This window comes from Sphaerodactylus townsendi, linkage group LG04 (assembly GCF_021028975.2).
Source record: "Sphaerodactylus townsendi isolate TG3544 linkage group LG04, MPM_Stown_v2.3, whole genome shotgun sequence".
Taxonomy (NCBI): Eukaryota; Metazoa; Chordata; class Lepidosauria; order Squamata; family Sphaerodactylidae; genus Sphaerodactylus; species Sphaerodactylus townsendi.
The window spans coordinates 19,482,958-19,503,901 of record NC_059428.1 but is presented as its reverse complement, the minus strand read 5'-3'; the positions used below and the strand labels follow the sequence as shown (position 1 = coordinate 19,503,901).

Below are 20,944 nucleotides of genomic sequence, written 5' to 3'. Positions count from 1 at the left end.
AATCAAAACCGTTAGCAAAGAAAGAAAGAAAGAAAGAAAGAAAGAAAGAAAGAAAGAAAGAAAGAAGTGATGGCATTAAATGGTTTTTCTGTTTTTCTCCTCTGAGGGTAAAGGGAATATTAGGTCACAGGAATAAATACTTTGAAATAAGTACGAGTTTGTAAAAATCCTTCATTTGTACTCTTCCAGAAGATGCAGCTCTCTCTCCTGACTGAAAAAGGCATGGGAGAAGCGGTGCAGGAGTTTGTGGACAAGGAGGAAAAAGATGCAATAGAGGAACTGGTGAAGTTCCAGCTAGAAAAAACCCAGCGATTTCTGAAGGAACGACATATAGATACAGAAGAAGCGAACATTGATGAAGAGGTTCGTAGGGTTGAACTTCCTCTCAATTGAAGTAGGTACAATCATTGAGATGAAAGATGGGATAGGAGATCATTATTGTTACCATGTCATATAGAAGACTTAAAAGAAAAGTTACTAAATATCAATACAATGAAAAGATACCCATAATTAAACAAATATACCCAGCAGGGACAAGGCCGACTGTTCTGTATTATACTGTGCTGTGAACTGAAAAAGTCTTTCTCATGCTTTGCTACAAGTTCCATATAGAAAACTTGTGGAACGTTTCTGTATAGTCTTTTCTCCGGGCCTTTTTTCTGTTTGTGGGCCAGAATAACTAACCACGTCTACTAGATTTTGTTTGTAAATGCTGCCGTTGCACTCGTGTTTTCTGTCTGGTAGAAAATCAGACACTAAATGATGACAGTTCTAGAAAGCGGAAATAAATAGGGTGGGTGGCACATAGGTTAGGGCAGTGGTGGCGGACCTTTGGCACTCCAGATGTTATGGACTGGCCATGCTGGCAGGGGCTGATGGGAATTGTAGTCCATAACATCTGGAGTGCCAAAGGTTCGCCACCATGGGGTTAGGGCCTTTATTTTTAAAACTCTGCCTCACTTTCATAGTTATCTTTTAATGCTGGTTTCTTGCAGGTGCGGCTGTTCAGAGAGACAAGAAAGAAGAATGCCGAAGAGGAAGACGAGGAAGTCCGTGAGGTAGTGTCAGATGCCCCGTTTAGACGATAATTCACTTAATTGGTTCAAGGCTTTTGCTGAAGACATGTCAGGAACATAGAAAGAGAGTTCTGGCAAAAAGCGCACCAGACTCTTGATAGTATGAGTCAGCCATTCTCAACCAGGGTACCGTGGTACCCTGGGGTGCCGTGAGCATGTCCCAGGGGTACCGCGGCAACACTAACGCCCACCCCCCTCATTTTTGTGGTGTCTCCCACCGGCGCCAGCAAGGACATGGAGCTGGCCCATGGGGCAGGGCCTGCCACAAGGCCCATGGGGCAGGGCCTGCCACGGCACCCCAGCCACGCCCCCCCCCACCCCCAGTGCTTCCCTTCACCCTGGGAGGGGAAGGTGGGGGGTGTGGCAAGCAGGGGCAATGGGGGGGGGGAAGGTGGAGGGTGGCGGCAGGGGTACCGTGAGATATGAAGAGTGAGGTCAAGGGTACCCTGACCTCGAAAAGGTTGGGAAACACTGGTATGAGTGGAAGATCCCCAACCCAACATGAGAAGCAAACAGTTCACATTGTCTGGCCTGGAGTCTCTTCCCAGCCACAGAACTCCAAGGCCACAGTCAGAAATGATAACACTGCACCTGCAAAAGCTAATCCCCCCCCCCCACCCCCCAAAGGCCCCATCATGACAGTTAGTTCTTTCAGCTGAAAATTTGGAAGGAAAACAGAAGAATTGGTCGGGCAGGCATATTTATCTGCAAGAGAAGAGAGAAATTGCTATTACGTTGCTTTGTGCGGTCATAAATAATGCGTTAGAAATGCTACCGTTAAGAGGGTGGATGCTTGCGTAGGCAACCATTGAGATGTGAGTTAAATATATAGGAACACCAGTGTTCCACAGCGTATTCTGAATATACTGTGTTGTGCATCTTTTGTGCCTTATAGCTGGATCTCTCTCAGAATGGTTGTTATGTTGTTAGAACCCTTTCCCACACTGTGTGTGCCTAGAGCAGTGATACTGTAGGATGTGACTCTTCACAATCTCACAACGCTCATGGATTAACTCCAGTTTCTGTCAGAAAAATATTGAACACGTTCTATCGGTTCCAGATTGAATGTCCAGACTTCCATTTCTTTCTCGTTCATTGTTCTTTCTCTCCTCATCTTTCTTTTAGTCATGAATAAATTTAATTTTCATTCCTTGTTAATGTCTGGATGGGCATTTTTGGAGGCTGAGAGGTAACGGAACTTGATTTCTGATCCAACGGAACCATTCCTGTGTGCTTGAAACAGGCCTTTTCCTTTCTCTCAGGCTATCAACAGGGCCAAGTCCCAGAGATCTCAGGGAACCGTGCTGGATTCTGTCATGAGTGACGATGACCTCATGGAAGTAGCCAATGAGGAGTCAGATGAGGATCTTCCTTTGGCACCTGGCAGGGGAAGAGGCAGAGGCAGAGGTCGGGCAAGAGGCGGAAGAGGGCAGAACCCACCAGCCAGAGGAGCACCCCGACGAGGAAGAGGAGGTCACTAGCTTTGCATTTGCATTGCATTTGTTAATGGTGCCGTCTCTTATTGCATCCATTTGAAGAGTTGCCTTGAGGCTTCAGAGATCTTTTACTTTTCCTCAAGCAATGAGTACATATGTGACCCATGTAGGGCAAAACAGGGGTTGGAATCACACTTTTTGCTGACTTGGAGATATTTCCAGGGGCATCTTCTGTTTATCATAGTTTGTGCACCTTACAGTCTACGCCCAGTGTCTCTTGTCAGGGTTGATAGTGATAATGATTGAGCTGTAGTTGGTGAATGGTTGCTTAGGACCTCATTGACTCTTTCTCTTTGGCTTGGCTCTTGTGTCTCACCCCCATCATCAGAACAGTTGACCTACCTTTCAATCCAAGAGGCAATACTGTAGCTTTTTGTATTGTCAAGGAGCTCTTAGGGCTGCCACTCTAAGAACATAAGAAAGAGCCTGCTGGATCAGACCAGAGCCATCTAGTCCAGCTCTCTGCTTCTCGCAGTGGCCCACCAGCTGCCTTTGGGAGCTCACATGCAGGAGGTGAAAGCAATGATGAAAGCAATAGCCTTCTGCTGCTGTTTCTTCCGAGCATCTGGTCTGCTAAGGCATTTGCAATCTCAGATCAAGGAGGATCAAGATTGGCAGCCATAGATCGACTTCTCCTCCATAAATCTGTCCAAGCCCCTTTTAAATCTATCCAGGTTAGTGGCCATAATGCAGATCAGGGTAAGCCACTGTGACTCAGAGTCACTCTAGCCCAGGGGTCTGCAACCTGGCCATGGTGGCAGGGGCTGATGGGAATTATAGTCCATGAAAATCTGGAGAGCCACAGGTTGCAGACCCCTGCTTTAGCCTGTTCCGCACAGGTCAATAAACATGTGTGTAGGATACTAAAAAACCTGTTTGTGGGGGACTTCGCACAGATCCCTCCCCCAAAATAAGTCTGTCCCATGTTATTTTCCCCAACCCAGGTTTTTTGAAAATTGCTAAACAAGTGAGTCTTTTAAAAAAATCGCTGGTTGCAGCCACAAGCGAGCAAACGACCAGGCAGGAGGCACTTTATTTGCCTTTCCCCTTTTAATTTTTTTAAAAATTAACTTCCCCTTTCCCTTTTTAAAGTTTTTGAGGCTTGCATCTTTGTAGCTACGCAGGTGCAGGTGGTCATATTGTGGGACATCTGTATGGCAGCGGGGCTTCATTTGTGCATGCCTGCGTAGCTAAGCATGAGTGGGAAGTAATTTTAAAAAAAATAGACGCATCCCCGTACAAAGGCATGACAGCAGCCCAGATTGTTTCCGTGGGCTCTAATCACTGTCTGCACGGATGCATGTGAACATGAAAACGAAAATGGGTTCCTTTATCCCGACTGCAACTTGTTATAAAGAAGGGGCCTCTGGGAGCTTCTTGGCTGAATGAGGATTTCAGGCTGGGTAAATTTTGTCAAAGATGAGCATCCGCCACAAACCAAACAAGCTCCCTAGTTGATAGAGAATGGAGGAAATGTAAATGACTGTTTTTCTTTTCATATAGGGAGTACAGGTCAAGATCAGACACGTGGCAGTAGAACCTACAATCCTGGACCCACTTCTACGAAGAACATGTCTATCTTGGACGGTATGTCTAAAATGCAAATGCATCCGTGTGTAGCATTTGTGTGCCTGTTTGAAATGACTGTGCTTTTGCGTGGTACCTCTATAGCGAAAGGGCGGGCACCCCTCCCTAAAATCACGTTTTCCTCTGACCAAGGTGAAACGGTTTGCCTGTGTGCTAAAACTCTGAGTTGGTGCTAGCTAGCAGGAAGGCTCAAAGCGCTAGTGCAGGGGTCTTCAAACTATGCCCCCCAAATGCTCATGAACTACAATTCCCATCAGCCCTGTCACTTGGCCATGCTGGCAGGGGCTGATGGGAATGGTAGTCTATGAACATCTGGAGGGCCATAGTTTGAAGACCCCTGCGCTAGTGGATATAAAATTCCAGAAAGATTGAGGCATGTGTCCCAGGCTTCGAGAATTACGGTAACCTACCCAACCAGCAGAACGACCTGTGAACAGTTTCCCTCACACCTCCAGGTGGATTCCTGGGAGAAGTGATCAGGTGAGCAGAAGATTCTGCTCCAGCATCCTTTGGAGTCAAACCAATGGGTGGATTGAGCACCAGTATTCAAGAAAAAGGAGCCATTGGAGGAGGTTGGAGGCTCGATCCCAGTGCCTATCACAGTGACAAACTGGTATTTAAGATTGCTTCGTGTAAGCAGTCAGACCCCTTTTCCTGCTAAGAGGTTCCACAAAGGCGGGGGGGTGGGGGCAAGACTGGCATAAGAGCAAGATACGGCTCCCCACAAAATTGGTGTTCCTCAGAGTTTTGCGATCCATTTGGCATGGCAAGCTTGGGCAGGAAGGAAGTTGAATGTTTCTCCGACCCTAAAGTATGTCTGGAAAGACGATGGGGCTAGCTGAGGGAATAGCTGAGGGAATGTGCCACCCTAAGGGAATAGGCAGCCCCACCCAAATGGTCAAGTGACAATTTTAAAGAGCCCTGCTGCTTCCAGGGAGACTTCTCGGTGGTGTGCGGAGGCTTGAAGAAGAAGAGTTTGGATTTATATCCTCCCTTTCTCTCCTGCAGGAGACTCAAAGGGGCTTACAATCTCCTTGCCCTTCCCCCCTCACAACAAACACCCTGTGAGGTAGGTGGGGCTGAGAGAGCTCCGAGAAGCTGTGACTAGCCCAAGGTCACCCAGCTGGCGTGTGTGGGAGTGTACAGGCTAATCTGAATTCCCCAGATAAGCCTCCACAGGTCAGGCCGCAGAGCGGGGAATCAAACCCGGTTCCTCCAGATTAGCTACACGAGCTCTTAACCTCCTACGCCACTGCTGCTCCTGTAAACCTTCCTGCTGCTGCGAAGCCTCTATGGGGCTGTATAGACTCATGTCTGGAACACGCACCACACACAGGTTCTGGCAAACACAGAAGAATGTATTTTGTACCAATTATATCAAGTTCACAGTATTATATAACTCAATTATGAACAGTCCAATAATTATAGAATCCAACTTTTAAGAAGTCCAAAGTGTTAATAATTCACACCTCAATTTTTCAAAATAGAAAAGTTATATAGCCCAAAATCATTCACGCCTTTTCTCATAAAGTCCAAAATATTAATAGCTCAATTTTCACATTTCAAACGTCTAACGCATTCAAGACCATTTTCGTAGAATCTTCCTCAAGAGAAGCAAATAAATCAGTTGGATCTTATCTTGTATGTAGAAAGTATTTCTTTTTGTGCAGTAATCATCATTTCGCCATAAATCAGAGTTTTTCCTCTCTGCAGAGCTGGCGTTACATTCTGAATGGCTGTATAATTTTCTCTTTCCTCATTTTGCCATAAATCAGAGTTTCTTCAAACATAGAAATTCATTACAGTTTCAAATAGACGGTGTAATGTACAATTTCATCCTCATATATTTCTACATATTTATGCGTCTATATATATTACACCGTCTGTTTGAAACTGTAATTAATTTCTATTGTTTGTTTGCAGTATAGACTCATGTCACCTTTTTGGTGGCTTAAGTCTAAAGCAGTTGCTGTCAGCATAAGGTGGCGCTTGGGTACACCCCAGGACTGCCCCCACTGTGGCTAAGGCAGCCGTGTGCCGCTCCTGTGGGCATATTCGCATCACAGGATTTTTATGTTTTATCTCACCTTTTTAAGGACAGTTAACTGTCTAATGCTATGGCTAAAACAATTTTACCTAATTTTTCCTTTTTAAAATCCTTTGAAATTAATTTTGCATCACTGTTTTTTTGTTTTTAACATTTTTCCTGACATGTCTGCAGGATTTTTAAAATTTATTTTATATTTTTTTGTTTTTACTGGGAATTTTTCAAGTTATATACATAAATCCCACAACATTCATCTGCATCACGATAATTTATCATATCTATATAAAATTTCATATCTAACAATATAATATTAGCTGATGATTTAATACATTTATTTCTAACGTTACTATTATTAACTCAATATTGTCTCTTTAAAATTGTCTCTTTAATATCTATTCTTTGGTAAATTCTGAATTTGACAATGTTAATATATTCTTTGTTAATATATTCTACCCATAACTTCCAGTTCAACTTACATGTCACTTTAAAATTGTCTCTTTAACATCTATTCTATTCTGTTTGTGAATTCTAAATTGGACAGTCTTCCGTCACCTAACATTTCAATATTTTATCAGTAAAACATGTATATCTTTGTCTTTCTTAATATATTCTACCCAAAAACTTCCAGTTCATCTTACATACATCTTTAAAATTGTCTCTTTAATATCTATTCTATTGTGTTTGTGAATTCTAGATTTGAATTCCAACACCTAACATTTCAATATTCTGTTAGTAAAACATGTATATCTTTGTCTGTCTTAATATATTCTACCCATAACTTCCAGTTCATCTTACATACATCTTTAAAATTGTCTCTTTAATATCTATTCTATTGTGTTTGTGAATTCTAGATTTGAATTCCAACACCTAACATTTCAATATTCTGTTAGTAAAACATGTATATCTTTGTCTTTCTTAATATATTCTACCCAAAAACTTCCAGTTCATCTTACATACATCTTTAAAATTGTCTCTTTAATATCTATTCTATTGTGTTTGTGAATTCTAGATTTGAATTCCAACACCTAACATTTCAATATTCTGTTAGTAAAACATGTATATCTTTGTCTGTCTTAATATATTCTACCCATAACTTCCAATTCATCTTACATGTCTCATAAGGTAAAAACCAGTTTTTGCATCACTGGTTTTAATTACTTCATGTGGTTACAGTCTGTCCCCACACAAGAAAGGCATTATTGCGACTGCTGCTCCTTGAGCGTTCAGCTGCTGTCACACAGAAATGTGTTTGTGCGTCGCTGTTTTGTATAACATAAAAAACAGTGTTTGCAGCGACTTCATTAGCAGCTCTAATTGTTCTTCCTTTGCCGGTAGTAACGATCATTGTGATTGAGGTTAGACTACCGCAGAGGCAGAGATACGGAAGGAGCACAGCGGGAAGCTGATATTGCACAGTGTGGCATTCAATAATCATGTTGTCGGGGACAAAGTCTGTGTTTATTAGCTGGGCTGATTGTGGTCTGTCACTTTAGCATGGCTGATTGTTGTCTGCAACCTTGACACGGTTTTTAATTTTCGTTGCCTTTGAATCTGAACGGAGTGTTTTATGTTAAACGGTATAGTTCTGTGGTGGAAGAAAAGCTTGTTTTATTAGTTCTATTTTGTTTTATTTGACAAAATATCCTGCCCTTTCCTGGCCCAAAGTGAGCCAGCGTGGTGTAGTGTTTAAGAGCAGGTGCAGCCTAATCTGGAGAACCGGGTTTGATTCCCTACTCTGTCACTTGAGCTGTGGACACTTATCTGGTGAACCAGATTAACTTGTGTACTCCCAACACATTCCCACCTAGGTGACCTTGGGCTAGTCACAGTTCTTCAGAGCTCTCTCAGCCCCACCCACCTCATAGGGTATTTGTTGTGGGAAGGAGAAAAGGAGATTGAAAGCCCCTTTGAGTCTCCTTACAGGAGAGAACGGGGGATATAAATCCAAACTCTTCTCTTCTTCAGCTCTTCTTCCCTACACTTTATTGAGGTTTGTCCCTCCCCTAAGTGCACATATTTGTAAGTTGATGCATTGAAATCTGTAAGGTATATACATTAAAGAAATGCTCAAAATGGCAGTTGATTTTGCCAAACAGGGTCGGGGTCACTCTTCAGTCATTGATCCCCAAAGCATGAAATCTTCAGGACTGACTATCTTGGGAAAGCATGAATAGTGACTGACAAGCCAAGCCATTTCGCATCCTGATGGAAGCAGCTGGAATTGTGTAGTTCTCCACTCCCCTATTTAACATCTTTTCAACTACTTTGAAGGCTCCCATGCAAGGCCAGAGCTGGCCAGCAGCTCACTTGAACCCATGCGTCTTAATTAGATTGTCAAGTCGAGTACAGTGTTGAGCATCGTAAAAATCCTGACCAGCTAAAAAGCTGCCGCTGTTTGGCTCTTGTTCAAAGCTTTGGGTTCAGTGTCACAAAGGAGGAGATGGTTTTGCCAAAGCGAAGCACGTGCACCTTATACACTTAAGCGCAGCCACCATTTTGGATCCAGACATAATTATTTCTTGATTTGCAAATAGGCCTGCCTTTGAGTTTTAGCTTAGAAAGGGGAAGAAAAGAATAATTTTGTTCAGAACGAAGAATCGCTCTCGTGGGGGCGCTGAATAATTTTCACCCTGACCACGGCATCTTCGCAGCCCTTCTCCTGGCGTGTAAAAAATCATGCAGCTGAGTGAAGGCTGAGAACAAATAGATGGCGTTTTAAAAAAACTATTTAGCTAAAGATTAAAAAGACTCACTGAAGTTGGAAGAGCTGCTTCCTGAACTAGGATTTAAAGGGGCAGTGGTGCTTTTTCGTTTCAGTTTTCATAGCATCTAGAAATGTTGCACGGGAATGGCTGAATGCATTGGTGATGCCAGGCCCTAAAATGAAGTATGGAGAGCTGAGGAGAGTAGGAACATAGAAGACAACAAGTGGGGGACCTTGCAGGGTATTTGGGGGGGGGGGGAATCTCATGTGTCCCTCCCTTCCTTTTGCTTTTCCTCTCTGCCTACCCCTGGCAATACCCACATTTCCCCTTTCTTATCACTCCTACCATCTGCCATTTTCTTTTTCTCCCCCTGGCAGCCTCTGCCCCTTCCCTCATCTTTGTCGTCCTCCCCCCCCCCCCCCATCTTCATTTTCTCTTTTGACCTTTTCTGTCCCTCCGCTGTTGAGCTTCGCCTTCTCTGGAATGCCGACTTAGAACTCTGAATAAATTTTGGTGCCTTTTGATGGTCAAATATTTCAAGGCTGTTACCAGGAAAGCTAAAGTAAACCACATAAAAATGAAACTGGTAAAGTCTGACATGCAAACATCCCCCTTCCCAGTTCTTGTTCTGTTTATTGTCCAGGTGTCTTGTAAATGCATCCGTTTCCCCCCCATTAATTGCTATAATCTGTGGACTCTTTGTTAAATCTTGTTTCTTCGTATTTTTAATGCTTTTTGTTAGTTTCTGATGTCAGCACATCAGGTGGGTTCTATTATCTGGTGATAACAGTTCTCCTGTGAAAGCTCCTAAATATCCACAGTGTCTCATTTAGGGCGTATTTTTTCTTCTAAATTATAGTTCTCCCTCCACAGCCTTGAAGTCTACAACAGTAGTTGTAAATAAAACAGGAGCCTTTGTATCCTGTTCAGAATAATCTCTGCAACAGTCAAGTGTCCATAATTTCACCGTGGAGTTTCTTTCCGTCCGCTTTTCCTTCGACGACACATTATGCGTTTCATTATTCCCTTTCAAATTGCTCCGTGCCATACTTAACCGGTCAGCGAAATCTCTCTACCCTTTAATACGCACACAAGTACTAACAGAATATGCATTTTTAGGTGGGTTTGCGACTTGCAGTTGTGAGGAATCAAAGTCCTGTCTTTTGACTTTGAAAACTGTGGCTGAGGTCAGACTTTATTCATAAACATAGGTAAATTAAGATTTGCACAAACCTGGCTTGTCAGTAGACAGTAGTCAGTAGGCTGTGGCCTCGTTCCTTTCCCATCCTCTTGTGAAATAAGGGATTTGAATGTATGACAGGTGGAGTTTATGCTCATTTTAATCTAACTGCAGTTTGAATTTGCTGTCTGAAGGCAACCCATAGCCTTTCTGTTTTGCACTAATGGCTTTTGTACTTCTTGTTCTTTACTGTGGGCTTACTAGCTTGTTGGACATTGCAAACCTCTCCACTAGTTATTTTTTTAAACTGTAACCCCATTGTAAATTGTGCAGCAGAGCTTAATTCGTAGCAGAGGACTGTCTTCACGGATTTTTCCTGCTCTGATTGGTTCTAGCTTTCAAATCGTCAAGGCAGCAGCCCTCCCGGAACATTCCTTCCAAGAGTTATTCAGAGGTAGGTAGCAGGTAATAATCTAGAACACTGCAGATACTTTATTGCAGGGGTCTCCAGCATTGCCAAACGCGTGCCTTCCCGAGTTGTGAGATTGTGACAGGGAGTCATGTGGCATCAGAATCATGTGACAGGAAGAAGGCGGGCAGACTTGCCGTTCCACCAGGGTCAATGGTAGGACCACGGGTAGCAGAGCAAGAGACCATAGAGACAGGAAATACAAGCTGAGCAATGGTAACACTAAAGAAACTTCAACCACGTTTTGGTATTTGTGACCATATTCCGATGGGGCAGTCTGCTACTTTTTGGAAGACATTTAGAACTTTTCAGGGAAAATGGGGGGGATTTTAAGTAGCCCCTTCTTCCCGCTTTCAGTGAGTTTTGGACAGCTGGTACAGGAGAGTTGGGGAGTTTTTTGTTTTGTATGATTTTGAAATAATGCTTACCTTGTCCTGAGGATGAAATGTCAGATCTCTGATTTCTTCCCCAGGTGCTTCAAAAACACGCACAGCAGACGTGAATCAAAGCAGGAATGCCTCCAGGTTCTCTCCAAATTGCCAATCAGACTGAAATAAAAATTGCCTTTTTTTTTAGAACCTCTTTCCCTATTATGAGCCGTTATCAGTAAAGTTGCTTTGTGTCAAGCGCACCACTTCAGGGTCCTGTTTTTTAACTTAATGTCTTGGAGGAGGGATGTATTTGATGATGATCTGCACTTGTCTGTGGTAGCGCATTAAAGGTTAAGAATCTCTGAAGTATATCAAAATCAGGAGTTGATTGATTTTAATGCTGCTGTTCCTCTCTGCCCTTTCCAGGCAATTGAAGATAATGATTCCGATTTGGAAGAAGTATCCTTTACTCCGTCTTCCTCAGCAAATCAAAGGTGAATGTCCTCATTTCCAAGGTCTTTTGGGTTGTATTGAGGGGCAGTTCCTGAGACTAAATGTGAGGAATCGTGAGGCACAACGTTCCCTGTAAGCTGCATGCATGAGCAGCCACCGTATTGGTACCACTCAGATGACGGGTTGTCCAGCAGGGGGAGCTCTCCTGGGTGACTCCATTCCAGGGCGTGTTTTTGGACTTCTGCCCAGCACTGGGGAATGCTTAGAGGGACCATTAGTGAAGCATTAACCTTGCTTAGATCTGTGCTTGTACTTTAAGAACAGACATGAGCAGCATCCTTGACTTGTGGGGGAAAAGTCTGTGGTATGAATGTGAAATGGTGGTGTCTCTGCAAACTGGTATCTTCTGAGGTCAGATTCTTGCTTTCTAATAAGAACATAAGAACTAGCCTGCTGGATCAGACCAGAGTCCATCTAGTCCAGCTCTCTGCTACTCGCAGTGGCCCACCAGGTGCCTTTGGGAGCTCACGTGCAGGAGGTGAAAGCAATGGCCTTCTGCTGCTCCTGCTCCTGAGCACCTGGTCTGCTAAGGCATTTGAATTCTCAGATCAAGGAGGATCAAGATTGGTAGCCATAGATCGAATTCTCCTCCATAAATCTGTCCAAGCCCTTTTTAAAGCTATCCAGGTTAGTGGCCATCACCACTTCCTGTGGCAGCATATTCCAAACCCCAATCACAAGTTGTGTGAAGAAATGTTTCCTTTTATTAGTCCTAATTCTTCCCCCCAGCATTTTCAATGAATGCCCCCTGGTTCTAATATTGTGAGAAAGAGAGAAACATTTCTCTCTGTCAACATTTTCTACCCCATGCATAATTTTACAGACTTCAATCATATCTCCCCTCAGACGTCTCCTCTCCAAACTAAAGAGCCCCAAACGCTGCAGCTTCTCCTCATAAGGAAGGTGCTCTAATCCTTCAATCATCCTTGTTGCCCTTCTCTGCACTTTTTCTATCTCTTTGATATCCTTTTTGAGATGTGGCGACCAGAACTGAACACAGTACTCCAAGTGCGGTCGCACCACGGCTTTATATAAGGGCATGACAATCCTGGCAGTTTTATTAATACCTCCTCCATGGATGTTTTTTTCCCCACTTTTGGAACTGAAGTACTAAAAACTGCACCAGGGAGAGGATTTGCAGCAGAGATTGAATCGATGGAGAAAAGATTAAGCACCCTCTCCCAGCGCCCGTTACAAGATCATGGTTTCCCAGGGTCAGCTCCTCCCTTTGGGATGGATTCAGACCAAGCCAGCTTCTTGCGACTTCAGCTTCTGGCTTTGGTGATTCTCACATTGTGAAGAACATAGAAACTTTCCATTCCTCGGTGTCACCCAGAGGCCTTTGTTTTGACTGTGAATACTGTATTGACAGTCTACAAGTGTCTGGCAGCTGCAGGAATGAGAATTAGGATTAGAAAACTAAATATGTTCAGCATATTTGAAAAAAAACACACACCCTGCTTTCATGTGGTTTGCCAAACTATTTGTAAACCCTTCTTTTCCAAGCTACTGTCTAAGCTGGTAGTGTAAAGGGCCTGCTTTGACCAAGTGGCTGTGTGGGAACATTGGGGTGAGGGTGCATGTTTTGTGTAGTGGGTTGTGGGTGCATCAATCCCCAGTGGAAGTGCACCTTTCCATAGAATCATATAGAGTCTGAAGAGACCCCAAGGGCCATCAAGTCCAAACTCCTGCAATGCAGGAACACACAATCAAGGCACTCCCGACACATACATTTATTTATTTATTTATTTATTTATTTATTTATTTATTTGTTCGTTCGTTCGTTCGTTCGTTCGTTCGTTCGTTCGTTCCACTTTTATACCGCCCTCCCCCAAGGGGCTCATGTTCATCCAGCCTCTTTTTAAAAACCTCCAAAGAAGGAGACTCCACAACTCTCCAAGGAAGTGAATTCCATTGCTGAACAGCCCTTACTGTCAGGAAGTTTTTTTTCCTGATGTTTAGGTGGAATCTCTTTTCCTTCACCCATTCCTCCTGGTCCTAGTCTCTGGAGCAGCAGAAAACAAGCTTGCTCCCTCACCAACATGACATCCCTTCAAATATTGAAACGTGGCTATCATGTCACCTCTTAACCTTCTCTTCACCAAACTGAAACATACCCAGCTCCCTAAGTCTCCCCTTGTAGGGCTTGGATTCCAGACCTTTTACCATTTTGGTTGCCCTATTCTAGACCCATTACAACTTGTCAATATCCTTCTTCAATTGCTGTGTCCAGAACGGTACATTATATTCCAGATGAGGTCTAGCCCATGCAGCATAGAGAGGTACTACTACATCCCTCAATCTAGACTGTACTCTTATTGATACAGCCCAGAATCGCATCGGCTTTCTTGGCCTCTGTATCACACTGCTGACTCATGTTCAGTTTGTGGTCTGCTGTTCATTCATTCATTCCCTTTATTAGGCATAGGATAAAACAACAACCAGACTAACAATAACAACAATAAAAAGTTGTTAGGTGATCAACAGGAGTGCGCAGTTGTTGATAAAGCTGTTGCCAAAAACTTTGCTACGTCTGCAGTTCTTTTAGTGCAGCAGTCAAGTTTGTAGTCTGCTAAGACTCCCAGATCCCTTTCGCATGTACTGTTGTCAAGCCAGGTGTCACCCATCCTCTGTAGCTGAATCCTGGTCTTCCTGTCTTTTGATTTTTCTTATTGCTGTGTGAATACCCAGCTTGGTCTGTGATAAAATGCAGTCCCAGACCAAGGGGTGAGATCGCGCCCACCTTTTTTCCTCCATCTCACCCGATTTTCTTCCTCCCTGCTGTCCCCCCTCCCCCATCTCATGTGGATTTTGTTGACTTGGGACTCATAATGCCTGGCATGTCCTGTCAGGGGGCATATCTTTATTTTTCTTTTCACCAGCAGAAAAGCTGGTAGAATCTAGCCCTGAGCTTTTAAGTGTGACCAAAAGCCTCAGCGTGCCCAGTGGAATTGTTGACATTTTTCCTTTTTAGTACCAAGACCCTGCCCCCACCCCATTATATCCCATGCAGCTTTTAAAATTCCCTGGTTCAAAGGGGGTGTGTTGGTTGCGCAGTTTGGGCTGCTGTTTGGGAAATTGTTGTCCAGAGTTCGCCTGGGCATTTGGAAGTTACAGTTAATAAAAAAATCCTATTTTTTTTCAGCCAAGAGAGAACTGATTTCCAAAGGATGTTTGGTGCAGAAATAACTTTGTCTGGCTTAAGTTGGATGCAGGTTTCAAAACACGATTAAACGGAAGCTTCGTTTCATATTTATTTTACCAGCGACGTTGATGAAGCACCTAAAGTGGCCGACTTTTTAAATGCCTTCCTGTTGTTTTAATGACTTTTTAAATGCCTTACTGTTACTGATTTGTCCTACGGTGCTTCTATGGATGCTCACTGCTGTCTCCTGCTTAATATCCAGTAGCAACTTAAAGACCAACAGCCTGTCCAGGGCGTAATCTTTCAAGAGCCAAAACTCCCTTCATCAAATAACGTTGTTTCTCAAAAACTTACACCCTGGAAATCTTGTTGGACTTTAAGGTGCTGCTGGACCCAAATCTTACTCTTCTGCTGCAGATCAACCCAGCTATCTCGCTAAAACCATCTTCTGTTTGTTACGGCCAGATTATGCAGCTCGGCGGCCCCTAGCAGGAGTTCTCAGAGCCAAGCCACAAGGAGAGTTGAGACCCTGTCCGACGAGGTACAAAAAGATCCTCCGCCATTCTGCTTCCTTGAATGGATGTGCCAAAAAAACCCCCCGTGGATTTCTTTGCTTTTTTCAGCCACCTTTTGCTCCTTAGCTCTGTCAGCCTCCTCTTCACAAAAGAATGAATAGCAGGTTCATGAAGAGGATCTGCGAACTCGGCTGCAACGAGAAGCGTGATTCTGCCTGCTTTGTTCTTTCGGCACTTCCAGGCTCCCTTCGCTATTCAGGGCCGGGTTGAAGTGTAGATTCGGAGGAGCATCACAATAGCTGATTTAAAAAAAACTGGCTCGCATAGCTCCTCAGAGTACAAAGGGAGGCATTCTTTTGTTCTGCTTCTCTGCTCTTCATAGGGTCAAACTAGATGACACACTGGAAACAAGGTGGGTTGGAGGTGGCCGTTTCAGCTTGCAGTCACGTGGCCTCTTCTGGGAGAGGAGGGGGGGCCATTAGCAGTTCCAGTTGCTTTTAGGGCCTTCTTTGGGGGGGAAAGGGGCTTCTCTCCCATACCGTTTTCCTGAACCGAAACAGCAAATTGGGGCTGCTGTTTGCCCTGATGTGAGGCTCCATGTGTTGTAGTCAGTGCATGTGGAGTCTCACAGTGCGGCAAACAGTGCCCCCCCCCCCCCCCAACAGCCATTTCAGCTTGGGAAAACAATGCAGGAGGGAAGGCTGGATCCCTTCCATTCCCCACAAGTCCTTTCTGCCCACCTCACTTTCATTAGAGGCCAAGGTTGTCTCAAGGGCCTCTATAGAGTTGTTTTAGTGGTCACCTCAGGTCTTAGGAATTCCTTGGGAATTCCTTTGAGTTTCCTGAGAGGGTATTTGGGTTGTATGTCTCGGCTCCCGTTGTATGAAATCAGTTGTTAGGTTTGTTCTCGTGTTTCTGCCCTTGGGATGTGATTTTAATGCTTACTCCTGTGTAGGGGGAAAAAGCCCAGCTCCGAGTTCAACAATTCCTGGAGATTTGGAGGTGGAGCCCGGGTGAATCAGATTTGGGGGGGGGGGAGGGAGGGACCCCAGCAGGGTATAATGCTACAGAGTTCACCCTCCAAAGAAGCCATTTTATTCTGGGAATCCAATCTTAGTTCTCTGGAGGTCAGTTATAATTCTGGGAGATCTTCAAGCCAGCCTGCATCCCATTTTTTGGGGAAAGCGGATGGCCTGTGGAAATGTTCCTCGTGATCCAAGCCAATGGAATTGGCTAGATTGCTTAAATTGAAATCAGAATAGCTCTTGTGTTGTTTGGTATATCAGTGTCTGACTCCTCACTGCATGCTAAGACATAAGTGGGGTGGGGCAAATTCTGCCTTGCCTAGGACAGCCAAAGATCCTGGCTCAACCCAGTGTAACGATGTCATGGGGCTACCATTTAAGGGCCTGCCCTATCAACTGAATCTCTTCCGTCTGAAATTGTTTTGGCTTTTAGTAGTTGCTAGTAAAAATAGATTGTGCAGTCAAAAAAAGCCGCCTCTTGTTCATACAGTATACCTGCCCAGTGGGCAGTTTCTTAAGATGGAGGAAGACTCTCAGCTTTGCCTGTTGGAGTGATCTTCTCAATGCACAGGAAAAGGGACATAAAGCCATAAGAGGAGAGGGAGAAAGAAAGGATCTCTGGGAAAGTGGGAAAAGGGAGAGAAATTGGGGGCCAGAAGAGAGCAAGTGAATATTTTCTTCTTCAGCAAATTTTGTGCATTCTTGTTTGCATTTTCTGCTGTTTGTTTGTTGATTCTTACCGTGTTTCCCCGAAAATAAGACAGGGTCTTACATTAATTTTTGCACCAAAAATGCATTAGGGCTTATTTTCGGGGTAGGGCTTATTTTAGGGGAAACACGGTATAGCAGTGCCTTTCAGTGGAAATCTGGTGATACCTTCATAATCTATTCTGTTGGTAATTTCTTGAGAGGAGTCCGTCTTCCGCTTTATTTTGTTGTATGTTTATGCTGAACTGTTGCAAGTCTGCTCCTTAACTCTGCTGATGGTTTAACAAACTCTTGTCTTAATTCACAGGATGAGTTTGACCCATTCAAGTGTACTTCTACTTCACGAAGAAATAGACGATAACTTCACAGACGATTGCACAGAAGATTGTTGGGGGGGAAAGCAAGCAAAAATCGTTCCTGTGTTTTCCAATGGAATCATAAGAAATATTCAGCTCTTTCCAAACCATTTTACTGTTAGTTTCATGTTGCTTTGAAATGTTTGCTTCCTTGATAGAAGATTAGTTGTTACCGATCCTCTCTATGCAGTATCATTTGAAGGGCTTGCGAATACTCTGTGGAAATGACTGTCTCCAATAGTAGAACCTTTTTTAAAAAAAAAACACAGGGAAATCTGCCGAGATGACAAGTGTCTTCTTTTCTATTGCACGGGAACATTAAAGGAGTTCCCTCCTCTCAATATTATGGGAGAATAAAATTACAACTGTGTATGTGATATGGTTCAAGAATAGTGGCAGCCCATAATATTAGATCCTGTACACTGCAAACCTCCAATTTCTCCCTCATGCTTTTCCCAAGGAGTCTCCAAAATGCACCATTCCAGGGAGGTATTTTGGACCGCAGCGGGAGGGGAGTGGAGAAGAAAATCCACCCTCCTAATGGGCGTGATTCGATGGATCCAAAGCAGTATGTGAAAGTGTCACACGGGATCTTTGGGCTCACATGCTGCGCTTCCTCCTTCTCCTTGCAGATCCCTCCCTTTCATCACAAGCCATAGTTTGCTGGCACATCCAAAGCAGCAGGCTACTATTTATGCTTTGCCTTCAAACTGTTTGTAATCGTCGCCTGTCATTTTGGATGTAATCGGCAAACTGTTGTTTGTTGCAAAAAAAACTGAAGCCAGCTCATTATTTGGCTGCCCTTGGGAAGGAGGGGACATAAGCTTCAGCATACTCAGGTTCATCCACGAAACAGCAAACTGTGGTTTGCTTTCTATATTTGAACCATGCCAGGCTGTGTGAACAGGCATTGGTTCTTGCTGTCCAGGCCTTAAACATTTTAGTCAGGGAAGGGGATTTTTTTGTATGACTTTAAAATTATTCGGAAAACAATGTTGGTATAACTTAAATCTGGATCTGTTTTTAAAATTTTTGCTGCCTGCTGTGAGAAAAGCCTGCAGAATGCCTGGATAGAATGTTTGATTCTTCTCTTGAAGCTTGTTTGTGACCTTATAAGACTTCTTAGCATGAAGGGCTACACAGACAATATGCATGGCTGTAGGATTACAGATGCACAAAAACGTCTCCCTATAAATCCCAAAGGTAGGCTGTCTTTATTGAACTGATAGGGGTTGGGTGGCTGCCGTCACCAGAAGTGGGCACAAGTTTTCCGGTTGCGGATACAGCAGCGAACTGAGAGATAGCATGCACATGTATTGATCTAGTTTATATTTATATCCCACCCTCTCCCTATCTAGCAGGGCTCCAGGCGGCTTACAACAGTGTAACCACAATAAATTAAAGCTGCTAAAACCACAAGAATAAATGTCAGTAAGTTACATCTTAACCATAAAAGGTGGCACATCAAAGCCAACACCCTGGCTTAAAATTAAGTGATGGTCAGAGGCGTAGCAAGGAGCGAAAGTGCCCATTGCACTGGTGCATCCTCCGCCCCTGCCCCGGAACTTCCCCAGAACACCCCCGTCACGCTCCAAAGGGGCGCGTGCCGGTGCCAAATTGCACGCCCGGTTCCCCGTCCCAAATAGCTTTCGTTGTTTCAGTAACTTGGGGAAAAGCAGTAGAACAAGGGAATGTCTGAAGATCAGTTCCAACATTTCCAATCCATTGTAGCAGGCCAGTTTAAAGCGATATGTTATATTTTCATATGGAAAAGTCCATGTTGTATTTTTGTATGTATTTCAACTATCCGGGGGTGGGGGGGGTGGGAGGCCAGGAATGTTCTGTGTGTGTGTAAAAGGCTGGTAGCTTTTTCTCCTATGTACCTGTTTAACATTTCTGTTCAGGAATTGCAGTTCGTTCTGATTAATCACGGAAACAGATTAGGGGTCCTTGATGGTGTTGCAGTGAGGAGAAACGTATGGTAGCTGTTACCTCTAAAATAACGTGTCTTGTCTTCTTTTGATTTGTGCGGGTTGTTTTTGTTTTCTGAAGCCTGATAACTTTCTGGCCTCATGTTTGGGTCTTTTTGTGCTTATTAAACGTAGCAGCTGGAGTGTAGATGGATGTCAGGATCTATTATCCTGCGTGCAGCCATTTTGAGTACGTTCAGGGTAAAAACCAGGGTGCCACAAAAAGTTTAATTGCTGAAAGTTTTAATTGCTCATTTCTCCAGATGGGAGAGACTACCCCACACTCCCTGAGAAAGTGTCCTATCCTATTGTCCCTTTGCCTACTGGTTGGGTCAGATGTCTACATGGGTGCTGGCAGAGCCATAGCGAGGGGGAAATGCTCCCAGGGCACGTGTGTGGCCTGTGCCCCCACCCCGCCCCAGAACACTGCCCCCCATACCAGCGCGTGCCCAGGGCAAGACACCGCCCCCTGGGTGCTACACCACTGGATGCTGATTACTATTGGGTTACGTGCCGTAGGGATGTGGAATATTGCATTCCAAGTTACCTAATACAAAACAACAATTTCTAAATGGGAGTCAGCTTCTGTGTATATCGAAACAAGCAATAAGTATTTTCTTGCCCAAGCTGTAAGTTTGGCCTTTATTGTGGAGATTGTGATGGCAAAAATACTTCATTCTAGCCATGCTTTATTTAGTCTTCCCCCTCAATAGCATAAAGTATTTTTTTCATCTTTTCCTAGGAGTAAAGAGGTGTTCGAGGATCACCGTTACGATTGACCAGGGGTGATCTGAAAAGTGCTTTTCCTCTAAAGACCGCTTTGTGAACTTTCAGGGTTGCAAGTTGCATGCAAGTTGTGTATATGTTCTTCCTATATAGAGGATCTGCGGCTTGTTAAAACCCAGCAATGATCACTGGTTATGTAAATGAATAAAAATAATTACAAGTGTATTCTGTTCACGTTTTTGTTTTTTTTATGGTTAACAAAACATACTTGTGGATCCTGGGTGCAAAGGTTTAAGCAAGGATACATCGAAGGGTACTTTACAGCGGGCTGCTGTGTCTACATTTGAAACTCACCTCTGTTTTAAAAGAGGCATTCCAAGGACCCAGAACCCTTGAGGTTCAAGAAATATACATCCGAAGCCTCCTTGGACACGCTGAATGTGTTGTATACGTGTTTGGGTTCCAGCCCAGGGGTCTGCCCTGTTCTAGCCATTGGCTCAACTGATGCCAGTGCGGTGTAGTGGTTAAAAGCGGCCGACTCTAATATGGAGAATCGGGTTTCATCTTTGTGGTCTTACGTTCAGTCTCACATGTGACTGCATTGCACATGTCTGCCTCAGAGAAGAGTATCGAGCTTTTCTTCAAACACTCCTTTAGCCACAGGGTGCTCAGTTCCCCTTGGAGCCGTAGGCAAGAAGAACAATCCCTTCCATTCTCCAAATGTCGCCACAGACAAGTTCCCTTAAGAGGTAAGTGAACCCCTACAGGTAAATGTTAAAAGTGGTGAAATAACAGCCCACAGCGGGGAAGGAGGGCGGGATGTGCCTGCACAGAAGACCGCTCGATGAACAGTTGCAGGTAAGAGCAACATTGTATTGTCGAAGGCTTTCACAGCCGGAATCACTGGGGTGCTGTGTGGTTTCCGGGCTGTATGGCCGTGTTCTAGCAGCATTCTCTCCTGACGTTTCGCCTGCATCTGTGGCTGGCATCTTCAGAGGATCATTGTTTTTCATCTACTGCCTCAGAGACTAGGATGCGGAGTAATAGATTCAAGG

General features: G+C 44.1%; 1 protein-coding gene across 3 annotated transcripts in view; it reads left to right on the top strand.

The window, feature by feature from the left end:
• Positions 1-20,114, top strand: part of MRE11 (MRE11 homolog, double strand break repair nuclease) — a 38,568-nt gene extending 18,454 nt beyond the window's left edge. For all 3 annotated transcript variants that reach the window (XM_048494225.1, XM_048494224.1, XM_048494226.1), the window contains 8 exons: positions 190-363; positions 996-1,058; positions 2,339-2,549; positions 4,076-4,159; positions 10,487-10,545; positions 11,358-11,425; positions 15,055-15,130; positions 17,145-20,114. In XM_048494225.1, coding sequence (XP_048350182.1) covers positions 190-363; positions 996-1,058; positions 2,339-2,549; positions 4,076-4,159; positions 10,487-10,545; positions 11,358-11,425; positions 15,055-15,130; positions 17,145-17,198 — 789 coding nt within the window. In that variant the 3' untranslated portion in view covers positions 17,199-20,114. The remainder of the gene's footprint in view (positions 1-189; positions 364-995; positions 1,059-2,338; positions 2,550-4,075; positions 4,160-10,486; positions 10,546-11,357; positions 11,426-15,054; positions 15,131-17,144) is intronic.
• Positions 20,115-20,944: the final 830 nt, after the last annotated feature.